At 42.4% G+C, this 20264-nt stretch overlaps 1 protein-coding gene across 1 annotated transcript in view; it reads left to right on the top strand.

Moving 5' to 3' along the window:
- LOC143295387 (DNA repair endonuclease XPF-like) overlaps window positions 1-20264 on the top strand; it is a 223768-nt gene that overhangs the window by 50070 nt on the left and 153434 nt on the right. Inside the window, exon 7 of the mRNA XM_076607056.1 lies at window positions 8264-8416. Coding sequence (XP_076463171.1) covers window positions 8264-8416 — 153 coding nt within the window. The remainder of the gene's footprint in view (window positions 1-8263; window positions 8417-20264) is intronic.

The following is a 20264-nucleotide window of genomic DNA, read 5'->3' as shown; positions in this document are numbered from 1 at the left end:
TTATGATGTTGGAAGCCTTTAGCATGTCGTCGTTGTTTTTCAAAAAAAGAGTTGTATCATCCACTAGTTGTTTTATTTTCATTTGCTTGTCAGTTTGTCTGTTAGTAAGAAGTTTTATTCCTTTTATATTGCTGTTTCTAATCTTAATTGCCTGTATTTCTACAGCTAAAATGAAAGCTAAGGGTGAGAATGGGCATCCCTGTCTGATGCCACATGTAACGGGAAAGGGCTGTGAAATCCATCCTTCATGATTGATACTGCTAAATGTATTTTTGTTCAAAATATTAACCCATTTTACAAATTGTTCACCAAACCCAAATACTCTAAATGTATTCAACAGAAAATCTCATGAAACTGAGTCAAATGCTTTGTAATAATCTAGGGCGAGGAGATATCCTGATTCGTTTGTTTGGTTCAAATGATCTATAACATCATCAATGGATCTAATTATAGATGAAATGTTTCTTCCTTTCAAGTATCTGACCTGGTTCAGATTAATTAATTTATATATAACTTTACTTAATCTGTTTGCAAGTGCTTTTGCCATTATTTTATAGTCTGTGTTCGTTAGAGTTATTGGTCTCCAGTGATCTGATTCATTACGTGATAATTCTTTTCCTTTGTGTGCTTTTTTAGTTTAATCCAAAAGAATTTCATGAATTCAGTGCTTAACCCATCGCTACCTGGAGACGACCCATTTTTCATTAGTTTCAATGCGTTGCTGGCTTCTTCTTTAATAAGTCCTTCACATAATGATGCTTTATCTTGATCTAACTTTGTGAACTGTTCATCTTTCAAAAAATCGTCTGTTGCTTGTGTAATGTTTTCTTGTTAGTGTTGTCTGACTGTAGAGATCTGAATAAAATCTGACTTGTTCTTCTAATATTGCCATTTGGTTAGATATTATTTCTCCATTTTTCTTACAAATACTTGTCATAACATTCATATTTGATCTAGATTTTTCTAAGTGGAGGAAGAATTTTGTACTTTTTTCTCCTTCCTCAGTCCATTTTTCCTGAGCTCTTACCTGTGCATCTTTTGCTTTATTGAGCTCAAGAATATCGAGTTGTTGTTTTATGCTTAAAATGTTTTTGTGTACCTCTTCATTGTTGTGACCATTCAATAACTGTTTTTCCAAATGATTTAACTGTTTGAACCAGACAACCCTCCAGACAGACAAGAAAGACATCCTTACCCGCTGGGCAGAGCACTTCAACACCCTCCTCAACAGGGACTCATCCGTATCTGACGAGGCAATTGCAGCTCTCCCACAGCTACCAGTCAGTGACTCGCTAGCTGCCCCTCCCACCAAAGCTGAGACCCGGAAGGCCCTGAAGCTGACAACATCAGGAAAAGCGCCAGGAGCGGATGGAATCCAGGCTGACATCTACAAGTATGGAGGCAAGGTGCTGACAGACAAGCTGATCACCCTGTTCCAGTCTATCTGGGAGAGAGGGGAGGATTTCAAGGATGCTTCAATTGTCCACATTTACAAATGGAAGGGAGACAAAACATCCTGTGATAACCACCGTGGAATCTCTCTCCTCTGCATCGCCGGCAAGATCTTCGCCTGCATCATACTAAACAGACTGGTTGACCATGTCTGCAACACAGTCATCCCTGAAGCACAGTGCGGCTTCCGCTCAGGCAGGGGAACATGCGACATGGTGTTTGCCGTATGCCAGATGCAAGAGAAGTGCCATGAGCAGAACAAGGAGCTCCACATGGTCTATGTAGACCTGACTAAGGCCTTTGACACGGTGAACCGCCATGGTCTCCTAAAGTTCGGCTGCCTAGAGAGCCTAATCCAGCAGATTGCGTCATTCCATGCAGGTGAGAGTACAGGAAAGTACTGACATGTCGGATCCGTTCCCTGTGGTAAATGGAGTGAAGCAGGGCTACATCCTGGCACCCACACTGTTCTCCATTCTTTTCTCTGCCATGTTGATTGACACCTTCCAAGACTGTGACCTGGGCATCTACATTCAGTATCGCACAGATGGCAAACTTCTCAATTTGCGGCGACTCCATGCCAGGTCCAGGGTGTTTGAGGCACTGTTGAGAGAGTTCCTCTTCGCTGATGACTGCGCACTTGCTGCACACACCCATGAGGACATGCATTTCATTATGGACAGGTTCTCAACCTCCTGCAGGTGCTTTGGACTCACCATCAGCCTCAGCAAGACCGAGTCCATGTACTAACCGGCTAGCTCACAGAACGCCAGTCCCTTCCCCCCCCACCTGCAATCAAGATCGATGACACAGAGATCAAGTCAGTCAACAAGTTCTGCTACCTGGGCAGCACCCTATGCAGCAATGGAGCCCTTGATGCAGAAGTGACGCTGTGCATCACCAAGGCAAGCTCCGCCTTTGGCAGACACAACAACAGGCTGTGGAACAACAAAGGCATCAGGCTCAGCACCAAAATCAAAATCTACAGAGCTGTTGTGCTGACCACCTTGTTGTACTGATGTGAAACATGGACGACGTATTGCCGTCACATTCAACAACTTGAGCAGTTTCACTAGAGATGCCTACAAAAGATCCTCGGCATAAAGTGGCAAGACAGGGTCTCCAACCTCCAGGTCCTAGAGAGGAGCGGTCTGCCCAGCATCGAAAGCCTGCTGATCAGTGCCAGCTATGCAGGACAGGACACGTTGTCCGCATGACTGACAGCAGGATGCTTTTGTATGGCCAGCTGAAGGAAGGCCACCGTGAACTTGGAAGACCTGCAAGCACTTCAAGGACACCTTGAAGACAACCTCAAAGCCTGTAACATAGACACTGCTTCCTGGGAAACTGATGCCCTTGACTGCTCTCGCTGGAGGATGCTGTGCTCTGGTGGCATAAAGATGTTTAAAAACAAGAGAATGCTGACCATTAAGGAGAAGCGTGAGCGAAGGAAGCAGGGCTCAACTTCTGGAGACGTTTTCCCTTGCAACACCTGTGGGAAGTGCTGCGCATCCAGAATCAGCCTCTTCTCCCATACGAGGACACACACTGACAGATAAGCCTGCCTGCCTGCTCATCCGTTGGTCCGACAGGAGACTCCATCAAGAAAAAAGTGCAGAGAGAGAGCAAACACATCAGCATGGTGGCCCAGCATTAAGCAAGTGGTGGAGAACTGTAAACATTGTGAAGAACAAAGACCAGTTCACAGAAAAGAACCACTCATTACAATGACATTGCCTGATTGTCCATTTCAAAAAGTTGCTGCAGATATCTGTATCTCCCATGAGGACATGCAGTTCATTCTGGACAGGTTCTCAACCTCCTGCAGGTGCTTTGGACTCACCATCAGCCTCAGCAAGACTGAATCCATGTACCAACCGGCTAGCTCACAGAACGCCAGTGCCTCCCCCCAACCTGCAATCAAGATCGATGACACAGAGATCATGTCAGTCGACAAGTTTTGCTACCTGGGCAGCAGCCTACAAAACCTACAGAGCTGTTGTGCTGACCACCTCATACTACTGTGAAACATGGATGACGTATCGCCGTCACATTCAACAATGTGAGCAGTTTAACCAGAGATGCCTATGAAAGATCCTCAGCATAAAGTGGCAAGACAGGGTCTCCAACCTCCAGGTCCTAGAGAGGAGTGGCCTGCCCAGCATCGAAAGCCTGCTGATCAGTGCCAGCTATGCTGGACAGGACACATTGTCCGCATGACAGCAGGATCCTGAAGATGCTTTTGTGTGGCCAGCTGAAGGAAAGCCACCGTGAACTTGGAAGACCTTGCAAGCGCTTCAAGGACACCTTGAAGACAAACTTCAAAGCCTGTGACATAGAAATCGCTTTCTGGGAAACTGATGCCCTTGACTGCTCTCGGCGGAGGATGCTGTGCTCTAGTGGCATAAAGATGTTTGAAAACAAGAGAATGCTGGCCATTAAGGAGAAGCATGAGCGAAGGAAGCAGGGCTCAACTTCTGGAGACGTTTTCCCTTGCAACACCTGTGGGAAGTGCTGTGCATCCAGAATCGGCCTCTTCTCCCATATGACGACACACACCGACAGATAAGCATGCCTGCCTACTCGTCTGTCGGTCCGATGGGAGATTCCATTATTATATATATATATATATATATATGTGTGTGTGTGTGTGATATGTATACTCTCTCTCTCTCTCTGTAATATATATATATATATATATGTATCTCTCTCTCTCTCACTCGCAGTATATATATATATATATATATATATATATATATATATATATATATATATACTGCGAGTGAGAGAGAGAGAGATACATAAATATACATATATATATATATATATATATATATATATATATAGTGTGTGTGTGTGTGTGTGTGTGTGAAATAAAACAAAAGTAAGAAAATAGAGTAAGTATGTTGTGCAATCACAAAGTTGACCAAGACCAATTGAACTTCTCACTGAAAAATTTGTCTGCTTTTTTGACGGAGTTCTTGGCTGTCTTTCATTGTCGGAAAGAAAATTGTTTCACAACAGAAAACGATATTAACTAAAATTATGAAACCTATCATTCAGATACTCACTAAAATAAGTAATATAAAGTTGGTTTCCAATTTTGTTAATATTTCCCCCCATATTTGAATCAAACCCTCAACTACATTGAGCTATGTGACAAGACTTCCATGAAGCGGGGCATTGAAACCTCAGATCTAAAAATAGTTGATCAGTGGTATAAAAAATATGAGGTCTCCACTTTTTCATTAAATGCACGCTGCTCCTTAAAAGCTTTTGGATCATTTTATAGAACATTTTAAAGATGAAAGAATGAATTTTTCAGTGGTAGGTTTGACTAGAAAATTTATTTTGTCTGGAGGCACACTTGAGCGTCGAGAAAATTTGGTAAATGTTGAGCCACATTTTTTATAAATCAAGTAAAATATATCAACTGGAAACTTAGCCCATGTAAAATTAGAGAATGTGATCTTTTAACTGATAGGTCTCTTAAGTTGATTGGTTGTAAGGAGCAATGTCCATAACCTATTTTTGTCACCAACCCTCTCAGACCAGAAGCAGATGTCGGCAAACTTGTTTATCGCGCTGCGTTTTGAAGAGAGAAGGATACTCCACTTCTGGCGATCAGTTTCACTCACACTGTCTTACACACAAAAAAAGAAACACTTACAGGAATGAATATAGGTGGTTTTATTTTCTGATATATCTTTCAGCTCAATGTATGCAGCATTGCGCTTGCTAGGGCAAAGTGAAAAGTGATAAAAATACGATCCATCAGCCACAGTTACACATACATTACATAGCAGCCGGACCTATCTAATGTAATACCAGAACTCCTTGTCACAGACAGTGGAAGACAATTTATCTCTGCTGAATTCCAGAAATTTGCTCCAAACTGGGGATTCGATCACATGACATCCAACCTTCATCACCCTCAGTCAAATGGAGAGGCTGAGTGAGCTGTACAGACAGTGAAGAAAACCCTCAGTCAGAGTGATCCATCTCTTATATTTCTGACCTATCGTGCAACACCAACATCAGCTGCAGGAAAAAGCCTTGCAGAACTCATGTATGGAAGGAACATCAGAACTACTCTTCCAATACATCCTTCTTATCTCAAGCCCCAGTTCTATGAGAGCGTCAGTTGAATCCAGAGACAGCAGAGAGAAGAAGCGTAATCAGCTGAATTTCAACAGAAGAAATGGTGCACGCCAGCTTCCTGAACTACAGCCAGGTGACATCGTCTTACAGAAATTAGACCATGAGAGACAGTGGAAGAACTCAGCAGTCGTCAAGGAGAAGATCACCTCAAGGTCTTACCTCATCCAGACATCCATGGGACAGTACCGAAGAAACAGACGTCACCTGAAGCTTACCAGAAACTGCCAGGTTATGTCTGAGAAGTTACTGCAAAGCCCAACAACTGTTGTAGGATTCCATTGTCCCTCAGTTCCTCATATTGGCCCACAAGTAACAAAGTCCCATACCCACACAATTCTATCTCCCAAAACCCCAGTAACCATCCACAGAGCAGATGGACCTTCAACAAGAATCAGTCATGTGGCAACCGGGTCCCATGAAGACAGCCGCCCAGACATTCCCATATCAGGAGGTACTACCAAGAGCCCTCCTCACAGTGACGGAGGCTTTGTGACGTCTACACCCAGACAACTTCCAGTGATGACCAGCCAGTCTTCAGTACCAGCCAGCCAGTCATCATCTGGTGAACAAAGGCTCCAGACTACACACAGTGATTGAGTCGTCAAGAAGCCTGCACATTTTCAAGACTGAAGACTTATTGCATGCAGATCCTGCTCCAAAAGGAAAATGAAATAGCATGCATGACAAGTGTTATCATTATTGTTTTTTTAATTTATTGCATGATTTTGTTTATTTGAAAAAAGACCAGAAGATCAGCACAAGATGTGAACACAAGCAGCAAGTCAACAAGAACAGTCAAGCAGCAAGTTTTGTTGTTGAAATATTTCTTATCAACCCTGTTGGACTCTAAAACACTTCAGAACTATGCATGTATGTGATTGAGAAAATCTTTGGACTTTAATGCATGCTGTTAATTGATTTTGCAAAATCTCAAAGGTAGGGAGATGTGGAGATACTTTCAATTATAGTATTACATCCGGTTAACCTTCAACCTACACACATGGGTTATTGCCCTTCCCAGTATGCCTTGCACAAATGGACTTGCCGATGAAAATAATGTTGCCTGTCTCCGCACGACTTGGGCTTTAGTGTTGATGACACCAATTGAGTGATCGTTACAACAGGAAGGGGTGTAAGTGTGAAGGACAGTAGAGAAGTAAGAAGGGAGAGGTCCTTCAGAGTGGTGAAAAGCCAACATGGTAGTTTTGTATTGAATTCTGTTCTGGGTGGGTAACCCAGGCATATTTACTGTTACCGAGGGCTGGTATTTGTCCTGGAAAATTGATGAAATGGACAGAGTGTCCCGGAAATAAGGATATTTGCTGCTTGTCCCGGAAAATAAAAAAATCCGACTGTAAAATTTTTTTTCCAAATTATTGAGTAGGTTCAAGTGTACCCTTAGACGTCTTTCCAACCATTGCTGATGACACTTTGTTAAGACTTAACGGAAATGCTGCTGAATATTACTGAAGCTACTTTGAAAAAAAAGGCTGAACTATCCGAACAGTATCAAAGCCATTGTGTGAAAGCTCATTTTCCGTTACAGGCGAAGTAACTTTGGCAAGACCAATGCACATGTTTTTGCCATGTTTACAACCATTGCTTCTGGCTGTCAGATGACTGGTATATGTTTGCTGAGATGTTCCTGAAAATAATACCCTGTTCCTGATTCCAATATGTGTTGTTCCTGAAAAGCAAATTTTGGGGTAGGCATGCCTGGTAACCAATGAAGTTGACTTAAAAGAGGGACAGCATGATCCTTTTGTGACTTTCTGAAAATAATTCTTGCATGATTGTTCAAAATCATCTGAGGCGTGACAACAAATCAGAAGTCAGACCAGCAAATAGTGAATTGCAGTAGTCAGTGCAACTTAGGATCAAGCTGAGTGGTGCTTCAGTAGTTAAATATGGTCGAATGGTACAGATAGTGCTGTGGCCATACCTAGTCAGCCAAGGTACAGAAACTGTGCCAAGTTCTTGTCAACACTAAATACTTATAATTCCACATGTTTGTGTGTTTTGTTATTGTCAAATTGTTATTTTCACAATGTCATGAATTTGCCAAATAGTAAAAAGGTGTCAACTGTGAGATATTTGCAAACAGAATGTACCATGTTTGGCTGCAACACATGCCATTCAGCACTAAATGAGATGAGAATGTGAGGCATATTACTACCTGAGTCATCCCCAGCCTGCTTTGAATCTTCCACAGTTTTCTGCTTTGAATCTTCCACAGTTTTCTGCTCTGTCAGTTACTCCCAGAATTATCTCTTGATGTGCATCACTACAGCTCATTTTTCTTAACAATGGTCTCATGTCTCTGGAGCCAAAAATCATTTGAATTTGAGATAAGGGCTGGAATTATTTATTATGCATGGTATTTTGTGAACAGTGAGTCTTGTAGTCCTTGGAATAAAAATCAAGTCATTCAAGAGATGAAAAATAAGTAGCAACAACAAATGCTGGAAACTTGCTAAGACATGATAACAGGGATCCATCTTATGCTGAATATGTGATACAAACAATAGTGTGTGTAATCAGGTCAAGTGCAGCTGATTGCATGGTGTAGCTATCTGATACATAATGCATGCATGCATGTGTGTGTGTGTGTGTGTGTGTGTGTGTGTGTGTGTGTTGTTTACACTTTCAGTCTGGCTTTATCAAAGCTTTCTCAGACACACCAGAAGCCTTCACTTCAGGCTTTTGTCACGTGGAACGCATCATGAAGAACTTGTTTGTCAAGAAGCTATTCCTGTGGCCACGGTTCCATGCCAGTGTCGTGTCCTACCTCAATAAACACAAGGTATGTTGAAGACATTCTTCACTACACACTTTGCCAGGTAGAGGTACATTGCACAGTATACACTCAGGTTGAGGTACATTGCACAGTCGTCACGGCATACTTTGCCAGGTAGAGGTACATTGCACTGTCTTCACTCAGGTAGAGGTACATTGCACAGTCTTCACTCAGGTAGAGGTACATTGCAGTCTTCACTCAGGTAAATGTCATTGCAGGTAGAGGCACATTGCAGTATTCACCACACACTTAGCAGGTAGAGGTACATTGCAGTCTTCACCCAGGTAGATGTACATTGCACACAGTCTTCACTCAGGTAGAGGTACATTGCATCGTCTGCATTACACACTCGACAGGTAGAGGTATGTTGCAGTCTTCACTCCGGTAGAGGTAGATTGCACACAGTCTTCACTCAAGTAGAGGCACATTGCACAGTCTTCACAACACACTTGGCAGGTAGCGAGGTACATTGCACACAGTCTTTACTACACATTTTAAAAAGGTTAAAGGTCCCATAGACTTTTACAGGTATTGGGGCAGTGAATTCATAATAATGAATAATCATTATATTTATATAGTGCTGAATCTTGTACAGAGACAAATCAAAGTGCTTTCGCACCAGTCATTCAAACGCATGCATAACTCCAAAACTGGAGAAACAAACAAACAACAAGAGAGGCAAGGCCTTAAAGACTCACTTGTGATACACTTTAAAAAAAAATCTAATCGTTAAAATGTGTTCTGTATTTGTTATTATAAAGCTTCGGGTTAAAAGAAAAAGAAAAAAGAAAAAAAAAAAGTCCTAACGGCAGATTCGAACACTGCATATTCGGATGAGAAGAAAATGTCTTATCCATTACACTATTGTGGCTCCTTAACTGACGTTCAAAAATATAATATATAAACTTGCTTTTCTTAAAGGGCGATAAATTGATTGCGGTATTCACAGTGAGAACGCTGTTCAAATCATATTATTCTGGTGTATCTTGGGCATTCAAAAAATCTTTAAGGACAATTAAAAATTCTTTTTAAGTCCGCGGTAAAGGAGATGTGGCTATCTGCAATCACACTGCAACATTTAGCCATTTTCTCTGGATCTAGATAGATGTACAAGTTTAGTTACACCCGGTTGACACAGTCGATTCAATTTCTCTTTCATGTTCATTCTAGTTTTATAGTTTTAAAGTTGATATGAAAATTGAGTATTTTGTTAAACTAATAGGATGTAGAGCCAAGTACAAGTACTTCTAAATGTTGTATGAAGTGAAAAGGGCTTCTTTTTGAGAAAAGTCAAGACTGGAAATTTTTGCGTTTCATCAATTCAAGGGTATTAACTCTCATGGTTTATTATTTTTAACTGTGAATTCCGACTGATTCTATGGATATCTTTATGGCAGTTTGGGGCATAATCCAGTAAGTGATGAGGCGTTCACAAATCTTTCTCTGAATAGATATTTAACGGTCTCCTTCTCCAACTTTCCATCACATGTTATCGTGTATTGTCCATTGAATATAGGATTGAATGGGCAGGTCGACAACTTGAAACAAAATGGCGTCGTTTGCGTTCGCGAAGAATATGAGCACACGCTTTGAATATGTATAAATATGTGTACATAATTGATTTTTGCCCATGACCTTCAGGGCTCAGCCAATAGATCTATAAAGTCCACTCGTCGTATTGATTTTAGTATTTTCCGAAAAAGACCACTTGGGTGAATGAACATAGTGAAAGCCCTGTACACTGAGAGTAAAACACACAAGTTTTTTATGTATTGAGTATAATTTCAAAATGTAATGTTTAAGATGAGAAAGATCGGTTTAAAGCAAATTAAGTCCCATAGCATTAATTACAGAGTAATTTCCCTTTTTTACTATCTGCACCAAAACGTTTGCAAAATAAATATAACTTCCATGCTTAGCAAAAAAAGTTCCTGTTTGAACAAAAAATGATAAAAATGACTGCTCTTGTTGTTGTGTCAGAATATCATATCAAAGTGCCCAGTTTCGAGAATAAAAAAATATATAAATATAACAGTAAATGCAGTTTGCATATAATTTGGCTTCTTTTTTATTTATTTTTTTTTTGTGCCCACCCCAGAGGTGCAATATTGTTTTAAACAAGATGACTGGAAAGAACTGAATTTTTCCTATTTTTATGCCTAATTTGGTGTCAACTGACAAAGTATTTGCAGAGAAAATGGCAATGCTAAAGTTTACCACAGACACACAGACACACACACACACAGACAACCGAACACCGGGTTAAAACATAGACTCACTTTGTTTACACCAGTGAGTCAAAAAACTGAAGACAGGGAAGAGGCAGGGAAGGGAGGCTATTTTGGGAAGAGGTGGGTTTTAAGGCCAGAATTGAAAGAGCTGAGTGTGGAGACCTGACGAAGCGAAAGAGGAAGTTCATTCCAATTACAAGGTCCAGAGACAGAGAAAGAACAGCGGCCAACAGTTGAGTGTTTGAATCTGGGTATGCATAAACAGAGTGGATCCGAAGTTGATCGTAGAGAGCGAGATGGAGTGTAGAGGTGATGGCAGCCACAGAGATAGGAAGGGGCAGAGTTTTGAATACATTTATGACATAGAGTGCTGATCTTGTACTTTATTCTGTGTGAGACAGAGAGCCAGTGGAGATGTTGTAAAATAGGAGTGATGTGCTCAGATCTTTTCTTTCTGAGGATGAGTCGGGCAGCAGAGTTTTTCATGCACTGAAGGGACTGAATGGATGAAGCAGGCAAACTAGACAGTAGAGAGTTACAGTAGTCAAGGCGATAGAGAATGAGAGAAACGACAAGTCTAGATGTTGCTTCAATGGACAGATATTTCCGGACGGAACTGATGCGCTGCAATTGACAGTAGCAGGATTGACATGTCTGACTGATAAATTTTTGCATGGACAGTGTGTTGTCAAGGACAACACAGAGGTTCCTGACTGAACTGGAAACTGTGACTAGGGTTTGGCATAGGAAGGCAGGGCCCATACCTTTCTTCCACTGTTTTAACCTTCCCCAAAGTCAAGTCAGTCTGGGTGGAGTGAGGAAAATCAGAGAAAAGTGTCTTTCCCAAGGACACAAGACTATGGACCCTGGTCACTGGTGAACACTGCACCAGAATTCCATTAAGAGCTGTCATGGTGGCTCATTTAGACACTGTACTACACACGTTACAGAGGAAGATTGTCCCAGAAAATGGAAAACTATCATTTTGCCATGTAGCTCTTTATATTTCTGTCATTAAAGTGATTTGGGTGTACTCTTATGTTCAGATTTCATCTTCATGATAGAGCATCATAGATTATAAAAATGGATGCTAAAGGTGAAATAGAAAGATTATGTTTGTGTTCTTGTCATGTGTCACTGTTGTAGAAGGTAACTGAACAAAAAATAAGAAGAAGAATATTTGTACTATTTACTATTTGTATATTACCAGTACTTCACTTTGAAGGTTGAATAGTTGAGCTTCAGATTTTTACCAAGGGCTCTGTCTCTGCATGGGCATGTTCCACACCACCCCAGTACACAGTTTGTATGCAGTATCAGTATCAGTAGCTCAAGGAGGCGTCACTGCGTTCTGACAAATTCATACATGCTACACCACATCTGCAAAGCAGATGCCTGACCAGCAGCGTAACCCAACGCGCTTAGTCAGGCCTTGAGAAAAAAAAAGAAATATATATGTGTGTGTGTGTGTGTGTTGTGTGTGTGTGTATTAAAAAAAAAAAAAATTATAATAATAATAGTAATAGCAATAATAAATAGAAATGAAATAAAAAGACAATAATGATAATAAATAAACAAAAGCAAATAAATGTAACACACAGACACACACACACACACACACACACTCACACATACACACACACACACACACACACACACACACACACACAGAGGCTGGCACTGATTGGCCGCAAGAGGGGTGGGAAAAGATCTCTGATGCCAGGAACGTGGTGTCTGGCGTGTTGCTCGGTCTATTGTATTTGGAAAAGCCCACAAAGATTCTGTTCCGTTTTGTACACAGAGGCGGAGGAACTACCTCTTTCCAACCGCAGACTGAAGCTGTCCCTCAATTATTATTTGAAACCATTCTTTAACTGAAAAGTCTTCCCTACGATAGTGTCTCCAACAATCCTTTCAGCAAGAAATTTGACGACATCCCAAACTGCATTACTCCACTTGGACTCCATATTCAGCCACACAAGCAGAATAGAATAGAATATGTCTTTATAATAATAATAATAATAATACATAGTTTTTTATGGTGCGATATTCAGCACCAGTGCTGCTCAAAGCGCCTTACATCATCCAGTTGACTATAAACATGCCTTGAAAAACACATCAACCGCTATCTGGCAACAGAAAACATCCAGTGTGTTCAAATGAATGAAAAAGCACACTTAAGATATGAATCAGATTATAAAAGCTATGAAGTAAATAAGGCTTAGATTAAAACAAAATGCATTTCATAGAACACACACACACACATTTCATAGAACACACACACACACACACACACACACACACACACACACACACGCACGCATGTGCACACACACACACACACACACACACGCATATATATATATATAGATGTCCCTCCCTTACAGACACACATACACACACTCACACACAGACACACACACGCTGACATTAAATATCAACTGCACTAAAAACAAAACTGCATAAGCATTGAGATATTTCTTATTTTCTAACATAGATTTCTGTTCGGACATACTAGCATGCCTACACACTTACACACGCATACCAGAGCACTGTACCCTCACAAACACATGCATGTGGTCACAAGGAATATCGGGGGGGATAGTACATAACAAGGTACAAACATAAATTGAAAATCATACACAAACACAGATACAGTAGAAATTAGGATACATACAAGTGCATATCAATATAAAAACTTGTGCATACTCACACATGCATGCACTGCACACACACACATACACACACACACACACACACACACACACATGCGTGCGCACACACACACACACACAAACACTCAAACACACACACACACACACACACACACACACACACGTTTGAACAGAAGCTGCATATTACATGTGGATGGGGCTGATGACTAGATCTTCCCTATATGTTGATTCATCACTGTTTGTAATCAGCCCTTCTAGAGAAGTATCGTCAGCAAACTTGACCATGGTGTTACATTCATTGCGAGTTGCACAGTCATGTGTGAATAGTGAGTACAACAGTGGGGATAGAACACATCTCTGTGGAGCGCCAATGTTGAGAATAAATGTGGAGGAGGTGAGGTCACTAACTTTAACAACTTGCTGTCTGCATTTTAGAAAATCTAGGATCCATGCTCAAATTGATTCAGGCAGCGAGAGGTCTTTCAATTTAAAATATAGTTTTGATGATGTGGTTCGTCTGTTGGGATCGACAAGGACCATCTAGTCATCCTGGGGGTGGGTGGGTTGGGCTCTGTGGGTGCACAGATGACTGGTCAGGCCAATCCGCACCCGGAAGGTTCTGACGCAGTGTGGACAGGGGATGGTGGCAGCTGTCGGGGACTTGCTGGCACTGCTTTTCCTGGCCTGTCTGTGTTGCTCTGCTGCAGCAGTTCTGTTGGCCTCACAGGATTTGGCGCCTTGTGGACAGCTGAACGCCACTTTGGTCTGTCCATTGCATTCAGCTCCCATGTGTCATGGCTGATGTTGAAGGCCTTCAGAGAGGTTTTCAGAGTGTCTTTGAAGCGCTTCTTTTGGCCTCCATGGGAGTGCTTGCCATGTTGGAGTCCGCCGTACAGCAGTTTCTTGGGAAGCCAGTGGTCTGGCATGCAAAGTACATGGCCTGCCCAGAGCAGCTGGGCCTGCATCAAGATGGTGTAGATGCTGGGCAAGTTTGCACGAGTGAGCACCTCTGTGTCAGGAATCTTCTCTTGCCACTTTATGCCGAGAAGTTTTCTGAGGCTGGTGGTGTGGAAGTGGTTCAGCTTTTTGGCGTGGCGTTTGTAGACCGTCCATGATTCACATCCATAGAGCAGTGTGGTGAGAACTATGGTCTTGTATACTTTGAGCTTCGTCTCCAGGGTGATGCCTCTCCTGTTCCAAATGTTCTTATGGAGTCTGCTGAAGGCAGCGCTGGCTTTGGCGAGTCTGGCATTCACCTCGTCGTCAGTGACTGTGCAAGAGAGTGTACTGCCCAGGTATGTGAACTTGTCTACCGCGTTCAGTCGTTGCCCATTGATGAGGATGTTTGGTTCAACGTAAGGCTTTCCTGGAGCTGGCTGGTGCATCACCTCAGTCTTCTTTGTGCTGATTGTGAAGCCAAAGTTGTCACAGGCAGCAGAGAACTTGTCGACGCTGTGTTGTATGTCAGCTTCAGAGGCAGCGTTGAGAGCGCAGTCATCAGCAAACAGGAAGTCGTTGACGGTGTCTGTCCTCACCTTGGTTTTTGCTTGAAGCCTCCTGAGGTTGAAGAGTGAGCCATCTCTGCGGTACCTGATGCCAGTGCCTACATCAGCGTCTCTGAAGGCATCTGTCAGCATGGCTGAAAACATGAGACTGAACAGGGTGGGGGCAAGAACACACCCTTGCTTGACTCCGTTGGAGACAGGGAATGGTTCTGAAGTCTCTCCGTTGTCTTGGACTCGGGCCAACATCCCATCGTGTAGTTGCCTTATGATGGTGATGAACTTTCTGGGACATCCGTACTTCGCCATGATTCTCCAAAGGCCATCTCTGCTAACAGTATCGAAGGCCTTGGTCAGATCGACATAGGTGGAGTAAAGGTCGGCGTTCTGTTCCTGACACTTCTCCTGGAGCTGCCTGGCAGCAAACACCATGTCGATAGTCCCGCATTCTTTCCGGAAGCCACACTGGCTCTCTGGTAGGAGACCTTGCTCAAGGTGCGCTATGAGACGGTTGAGTAGCACTCTGGCCAGAGTCTTGCCTGCGACGGACAGCAGGGATATTCCACGATGGTTGTCACAGGCCTGATGATTTCCTTTGCGCTTGTACAGGTGTATGATGGAAGCGTCTTTGAAGTCCTGTGGAACTGCCTCATGCTGCCAGATGAGCTGGAACAGCTGATGAAGCTTCTCAGTCAGTGCCATACCACCTTCTTTGTAGACCTCAGCTGGAATGGAGTCTGAGCCAGGGGTTTTGTCATTGGATAGCAGACGGATAGCTTTCTGGGTCTCCTCCAAAATTGGAATGGCATCCAACAACTCACTGACTGGCACTTGGGGGAGTCGGTCGATGGCTTCATCATTGATGGTGGAACGGCGGTGCAGCACACTGTCAAAGTGTTTAGCCCATCTCTCAAGGATCCCGTCCTTGTCAGTGATTAGGGTAGAACCATCAGCACTGAGGAGTGGAGCAGATCCGGAGGTGGTGGGAACGTAGACTTCTTTCAGGCCGTTATAGAAGTTCTTCATGTTGTTCCTGTCTGCAAAGCCCTGGATCTCATCAGCTTTGTTGCTCAACCAGGAATCCTGCATCTGCCGCAGCTTCAGCTGGATGGTGCTGCGTGCGCTCTTCAGTATGTCTTTCTTTGACTGTGACTTGGGATCTTCAATGTGGGCTCTGTAGGCTTGGCGTTTGTCTTCCAGCAGCTGCTTGATCTCAGTGCAGTTCTCATCAAACCAGTCTTTGTGCTTCCTGACAGAAGGCCCCAGGCACTCCATGGCAGTGTTGTACACCGTCTCGTGCAGTGCGCCCCATGCTGCCTCCACATTCTGGTTGTCCAGCACGGTGGACTCAAGGCGTTCCTCCAGGGTGTCAGCAAAGCTCTGCTTGATGTTGCCTAGCTCCAGCTTGTTGACATTCAGGCGTTTGGTTGCTTTCATGCCCTGAGGCCGTCTCTTGGGCTGGATTCGGAGGTTGAGTTTGGAGACGATAAGGCAGTGGTCTGTCCAGCACTCGGCACCGCACATGGCCCTCGTGACACGTACGTCCTGCTTGCCCCCTCTTCCTGACGATGACAAAGTCGATGAGATGCCAATGCCCAGAGCGAGGATGCATCCATGACGTCCTGTTACGGGTAGGGAGGCAGAAAACGGTGTTTGTGATAAGAAGGTCATGCTCAGCACATGTCTGGAGAAGTAGTTGACCATTGCTGTTACAGTTACCAACCCCATGCTTCCCAATCACACCTTCCCAAATGCTCAAATTGATTCAGGCAGCGAGAGGTCTTTCAATTTAAAATATAGTTTTGGTGATACTATTGTGTTGAACGGAGAGCTGTAGTCAGTGAAAAGGATCCTAGCATAACTGTTAGGATTTTCAAGATGGCTGAGAACGTGGTAGAGACCTGTGCTAATGCATCTTCAACTGATCTGTTGGCTCTGCAGGCAAACTGAAAGGGATCAAAAGATGGAGGAGTGCAAGTTTTTAGGAATTGCAGAATCAAGTGTTAAAATGTTTTCATGATGACTGACGTTAAGGTTATGGGACAGTAATCATTAAGACAACTAGGCTGTGCTTTCTTTGGAACAGGAATGATTGTAGATTTCTTAAAACCAGTGTGGTACCACACATGACTGAAGAGACATGTTGAATATGTCAGTGAAGACACAAGATAGTTGGACTGAACACTTCCTCAAAAGGCCTGGTGAGATGTTGTCAGGGCCAGTGGCTTTTCTCATTTTCAGACGACACATAGAAAGGAAGAGAAGAGCACATTTTTGGTTGGAGGATGATACAAAAAGAAAAAGGCATTTCAAAATACCTTTGATGAGGCCATGACTCATCCTGAACAAGCCACACAGAACACATGGACAATACAGAACAAACACATGGTTGCCTCGGTGGTTTTTCAATTGGAAATTAACAAATGGTGAGACCAGGAGATGAAATGATTAACAAATAGTAAAGAGTGGTAACTCTCTCCATTCACAAGGAACACAACTTCAAGTCAGTGCTGCTGACATGTGCACACAGCAGCAGAGACAGTCTTGAATAAAAGCTCATTTGTTTTTGCACATTTCTTCTGTCTTTGCTGCTGTGTGCACATGTCAAAGGATTGGTATAAGGACAGGCCCGGCACTTCCTTTTTAGAGGAAGTGTCTGGGTTTGTTCCAATGTACCTTTTATTTACCTGTGTGCTAGCTGAATCGGTAGCATAAGCAGCACTGACTGACACAAACATCACTTCAGTTCAGTTGAAAACAAAGCAAACTCACCAATTGAAGTCTTCAGTACAACTATATTTCCCATATAGTGGTGTAATCCAGAACATAATCCATGGGAAACACACAAAATGAACTTGCGTTTTTGTAGAAAAATGATGATTTCTGTCACTTCACTTGAAGGTTTCACAGTGTCCTCACTTGAAATATCTTACTGTGGTGGAACTATATATACAATTTACAACTATCTGATGAAACTGAAATACTAAAGTCAGAAAATGAATGGAGGTAAAATATGTATGCAAATATGTACACAGGTCTAACTGTTCACTGTTGGAGACTGTGAATTTTGGTTGCTGCTGCATTCCTGTAGTCCTCCACAGTATGATACAATTCAAAGCACAGAGTGGGACACATTGGCTTCTTGCACATTATGGTTCCAAATGGCAGGTTGAGCAGCCAGTATGTCCACCAGTAGTCCTCGATTTCAGGCTTACAACACAGCCCCATCGCGATCTGAAGTGCTGTGTATGCCTTCATCTCAGGAACAGTGACGTCTTTGGCAGCATTCAGCCTTGAATGTTGACCGAGTTCAGTGATGCCTGACAGTAGCTCCTCTGCATACAAATTAGACTGGTCAGCCATGAGTTAGAATGCTGATTCTGGGAAGAAAAGCATAAAGAAGTCCACTGGATGGAAGTTGTCAGTGTCGACAAGGACACATGAAACACATGAGCAAAAACAAAAAAAAAGTAAAATACAATCAGTAATAATTATATAACAGCTGATTTATTATCAGCTAATGATAAATACTGCAAATAAAAGATATGCTCATAAACAAGTGCATAAATAGTGAAAACAATTATTTTTACACAGGCATTGTTTTACACAGTGTATCTCCATAATCTTCACAAGAAAAAAAACTGACATGAAATATTTGTGTGGTAAATAAACATACTACTCTTGTTCTTCAATGTCCTACACTTGTCTGATACAATACACACATACTTTTATATGTGCTACTAGTGAATGAACAGTGCACCTCTGATCTGTCCATATAAAAAAAATAAGTGCAACTTAATCTTAGTCACACACACTCTTAGTGACATACATGTGTGAGCACACACACCCACGCACACCAACCACCCACGCACACACACCCACACACAGAGCTCTTACCTGTTTTCTTAGTAAAATTTGGAAGCCATTCTGCAGGACAGTAGGGATCATCCATGTGGTACAACACACCCACTGAAACAAATCAGGACTTGGCACAGCTGTCTACCACGCCCCCTCCCTCCTGGTCGTTGAGGTGTAGTCAAGCTTGACCCACGGCCACGCTGTCTTGTTGGTCTCCAACGTGACACAGGTGCTGCGACTTGAGCAACACACTCTTCCCCTTCACTACCATGGTCACTCACAGCTGCTGATTTGGTGGCCGTAACAGGAACACGTGCTCCACTCATCTGGCCACGACTTGGTACTTGGCTCGGTGCCCAGTCACCACCACTATCACTCTCCCCTTCAGACAGTGAAACTTCTTCATCATCATATGGCAATTCTTTGCCCGAATCTTCTTTTGCTGGCCTGGCTGCAGTCTCAGTTGCTCAATAAATTGCTCAGTTGTGAAGTAGCGTTGTCTGCTCATCGATGCAGCCATTTTGGAAAATGAAAAGACTGAAGTTGCAGATAAAACTAAAATAAATTCACAAAAAAAAAACTTGCAGAAGTACTGAAAAGATGGTGTCAATCGATAAAAGGGATTCCCCTAGTCACATGCACAAAATATGGTCTTTCAAACCTCAACAAAATAAGAGTAGTAGGTTTGTGAATGACCTACTCTGTTTTGGTCGCCTTTTGGCAACATTGGCGGTCTCCCTAGTGGGTGCCGAAAGGCGACAACGGCGGCCAAAGTGTTAACCCTTTCACTTCTGGAACTACTTGTGATTTTTGCAAAAATAATCACCAACCTTTAAAAAAAAGAAAAAGAAAAAAAAGGTTAAATGTATGTAAAAGTACATGTTTTCTTGAAGTAAAATGAATGGGGAATATAATTTTCATAACTTCAATGTTGGCAGATGAGATAACTCCTAGTCAGGGGAAGATAACTCTGTTTTTTTAGACAAAAAATACACACCATATTTTTTTGGGGAAAAAAAATCAAGTTTATTTTACGGGTGGAAATAGTGCTGAAATATTAGAAAAGTATTAGATATAACAACCAAGTGCATTTATGTTATTTCCTGCACTATCTTGTTCTTTTAAACATAAACACTATACATAACCACTCACATGCACCCACCCACCCACCCACCCACACACACACAAACACACACACACACACACACACACACACACACACACACCCAAACACCCACAAACACTATCTTACAATATTACTACACAAAAACTCACTGTAAACAACATTTTTGCTTGAAGTTTTTATCTGGAAGGTTTCTTTATTGGATGAAAATGCCAAAATGAAGATTTCAAGCTAAAATGTTGGGTTTTTTCTATATCCACTTCTGACACAACTCCGTCACCTTCCTGATGATGTACCTTGTAGTATGTAATCATCAGGATAACCAGAATCATTCAGTTGATCAACAACAACATTACTTCCGTTTTCATGTTTTTGTAGTTGCCATTGTCAGTAGACAGTTATTCAACTTATTGAAAGAAAAGAGCCAGTTGTACAAGACACAAAAAATTGTAAGACAATGAAATG

This window comes from Babylonia areolata, chromosome 20 (assembly GCF_041734735.1).
Source record: "Babylonia areolata isolate BAREFJ2019XMU chromosome 20, ASM4173473v1, whole genome shotgun sequence".
Lineage (NCBI taxonomy): Eukaryota > Metazoa > Mollusca > Gastropoda > Neogastropoda > Buccinidae > Babylonia > Babylonia areolata.
This window is presented reverse-complemented; position numbering and strand designations above follow the sequence as displayed.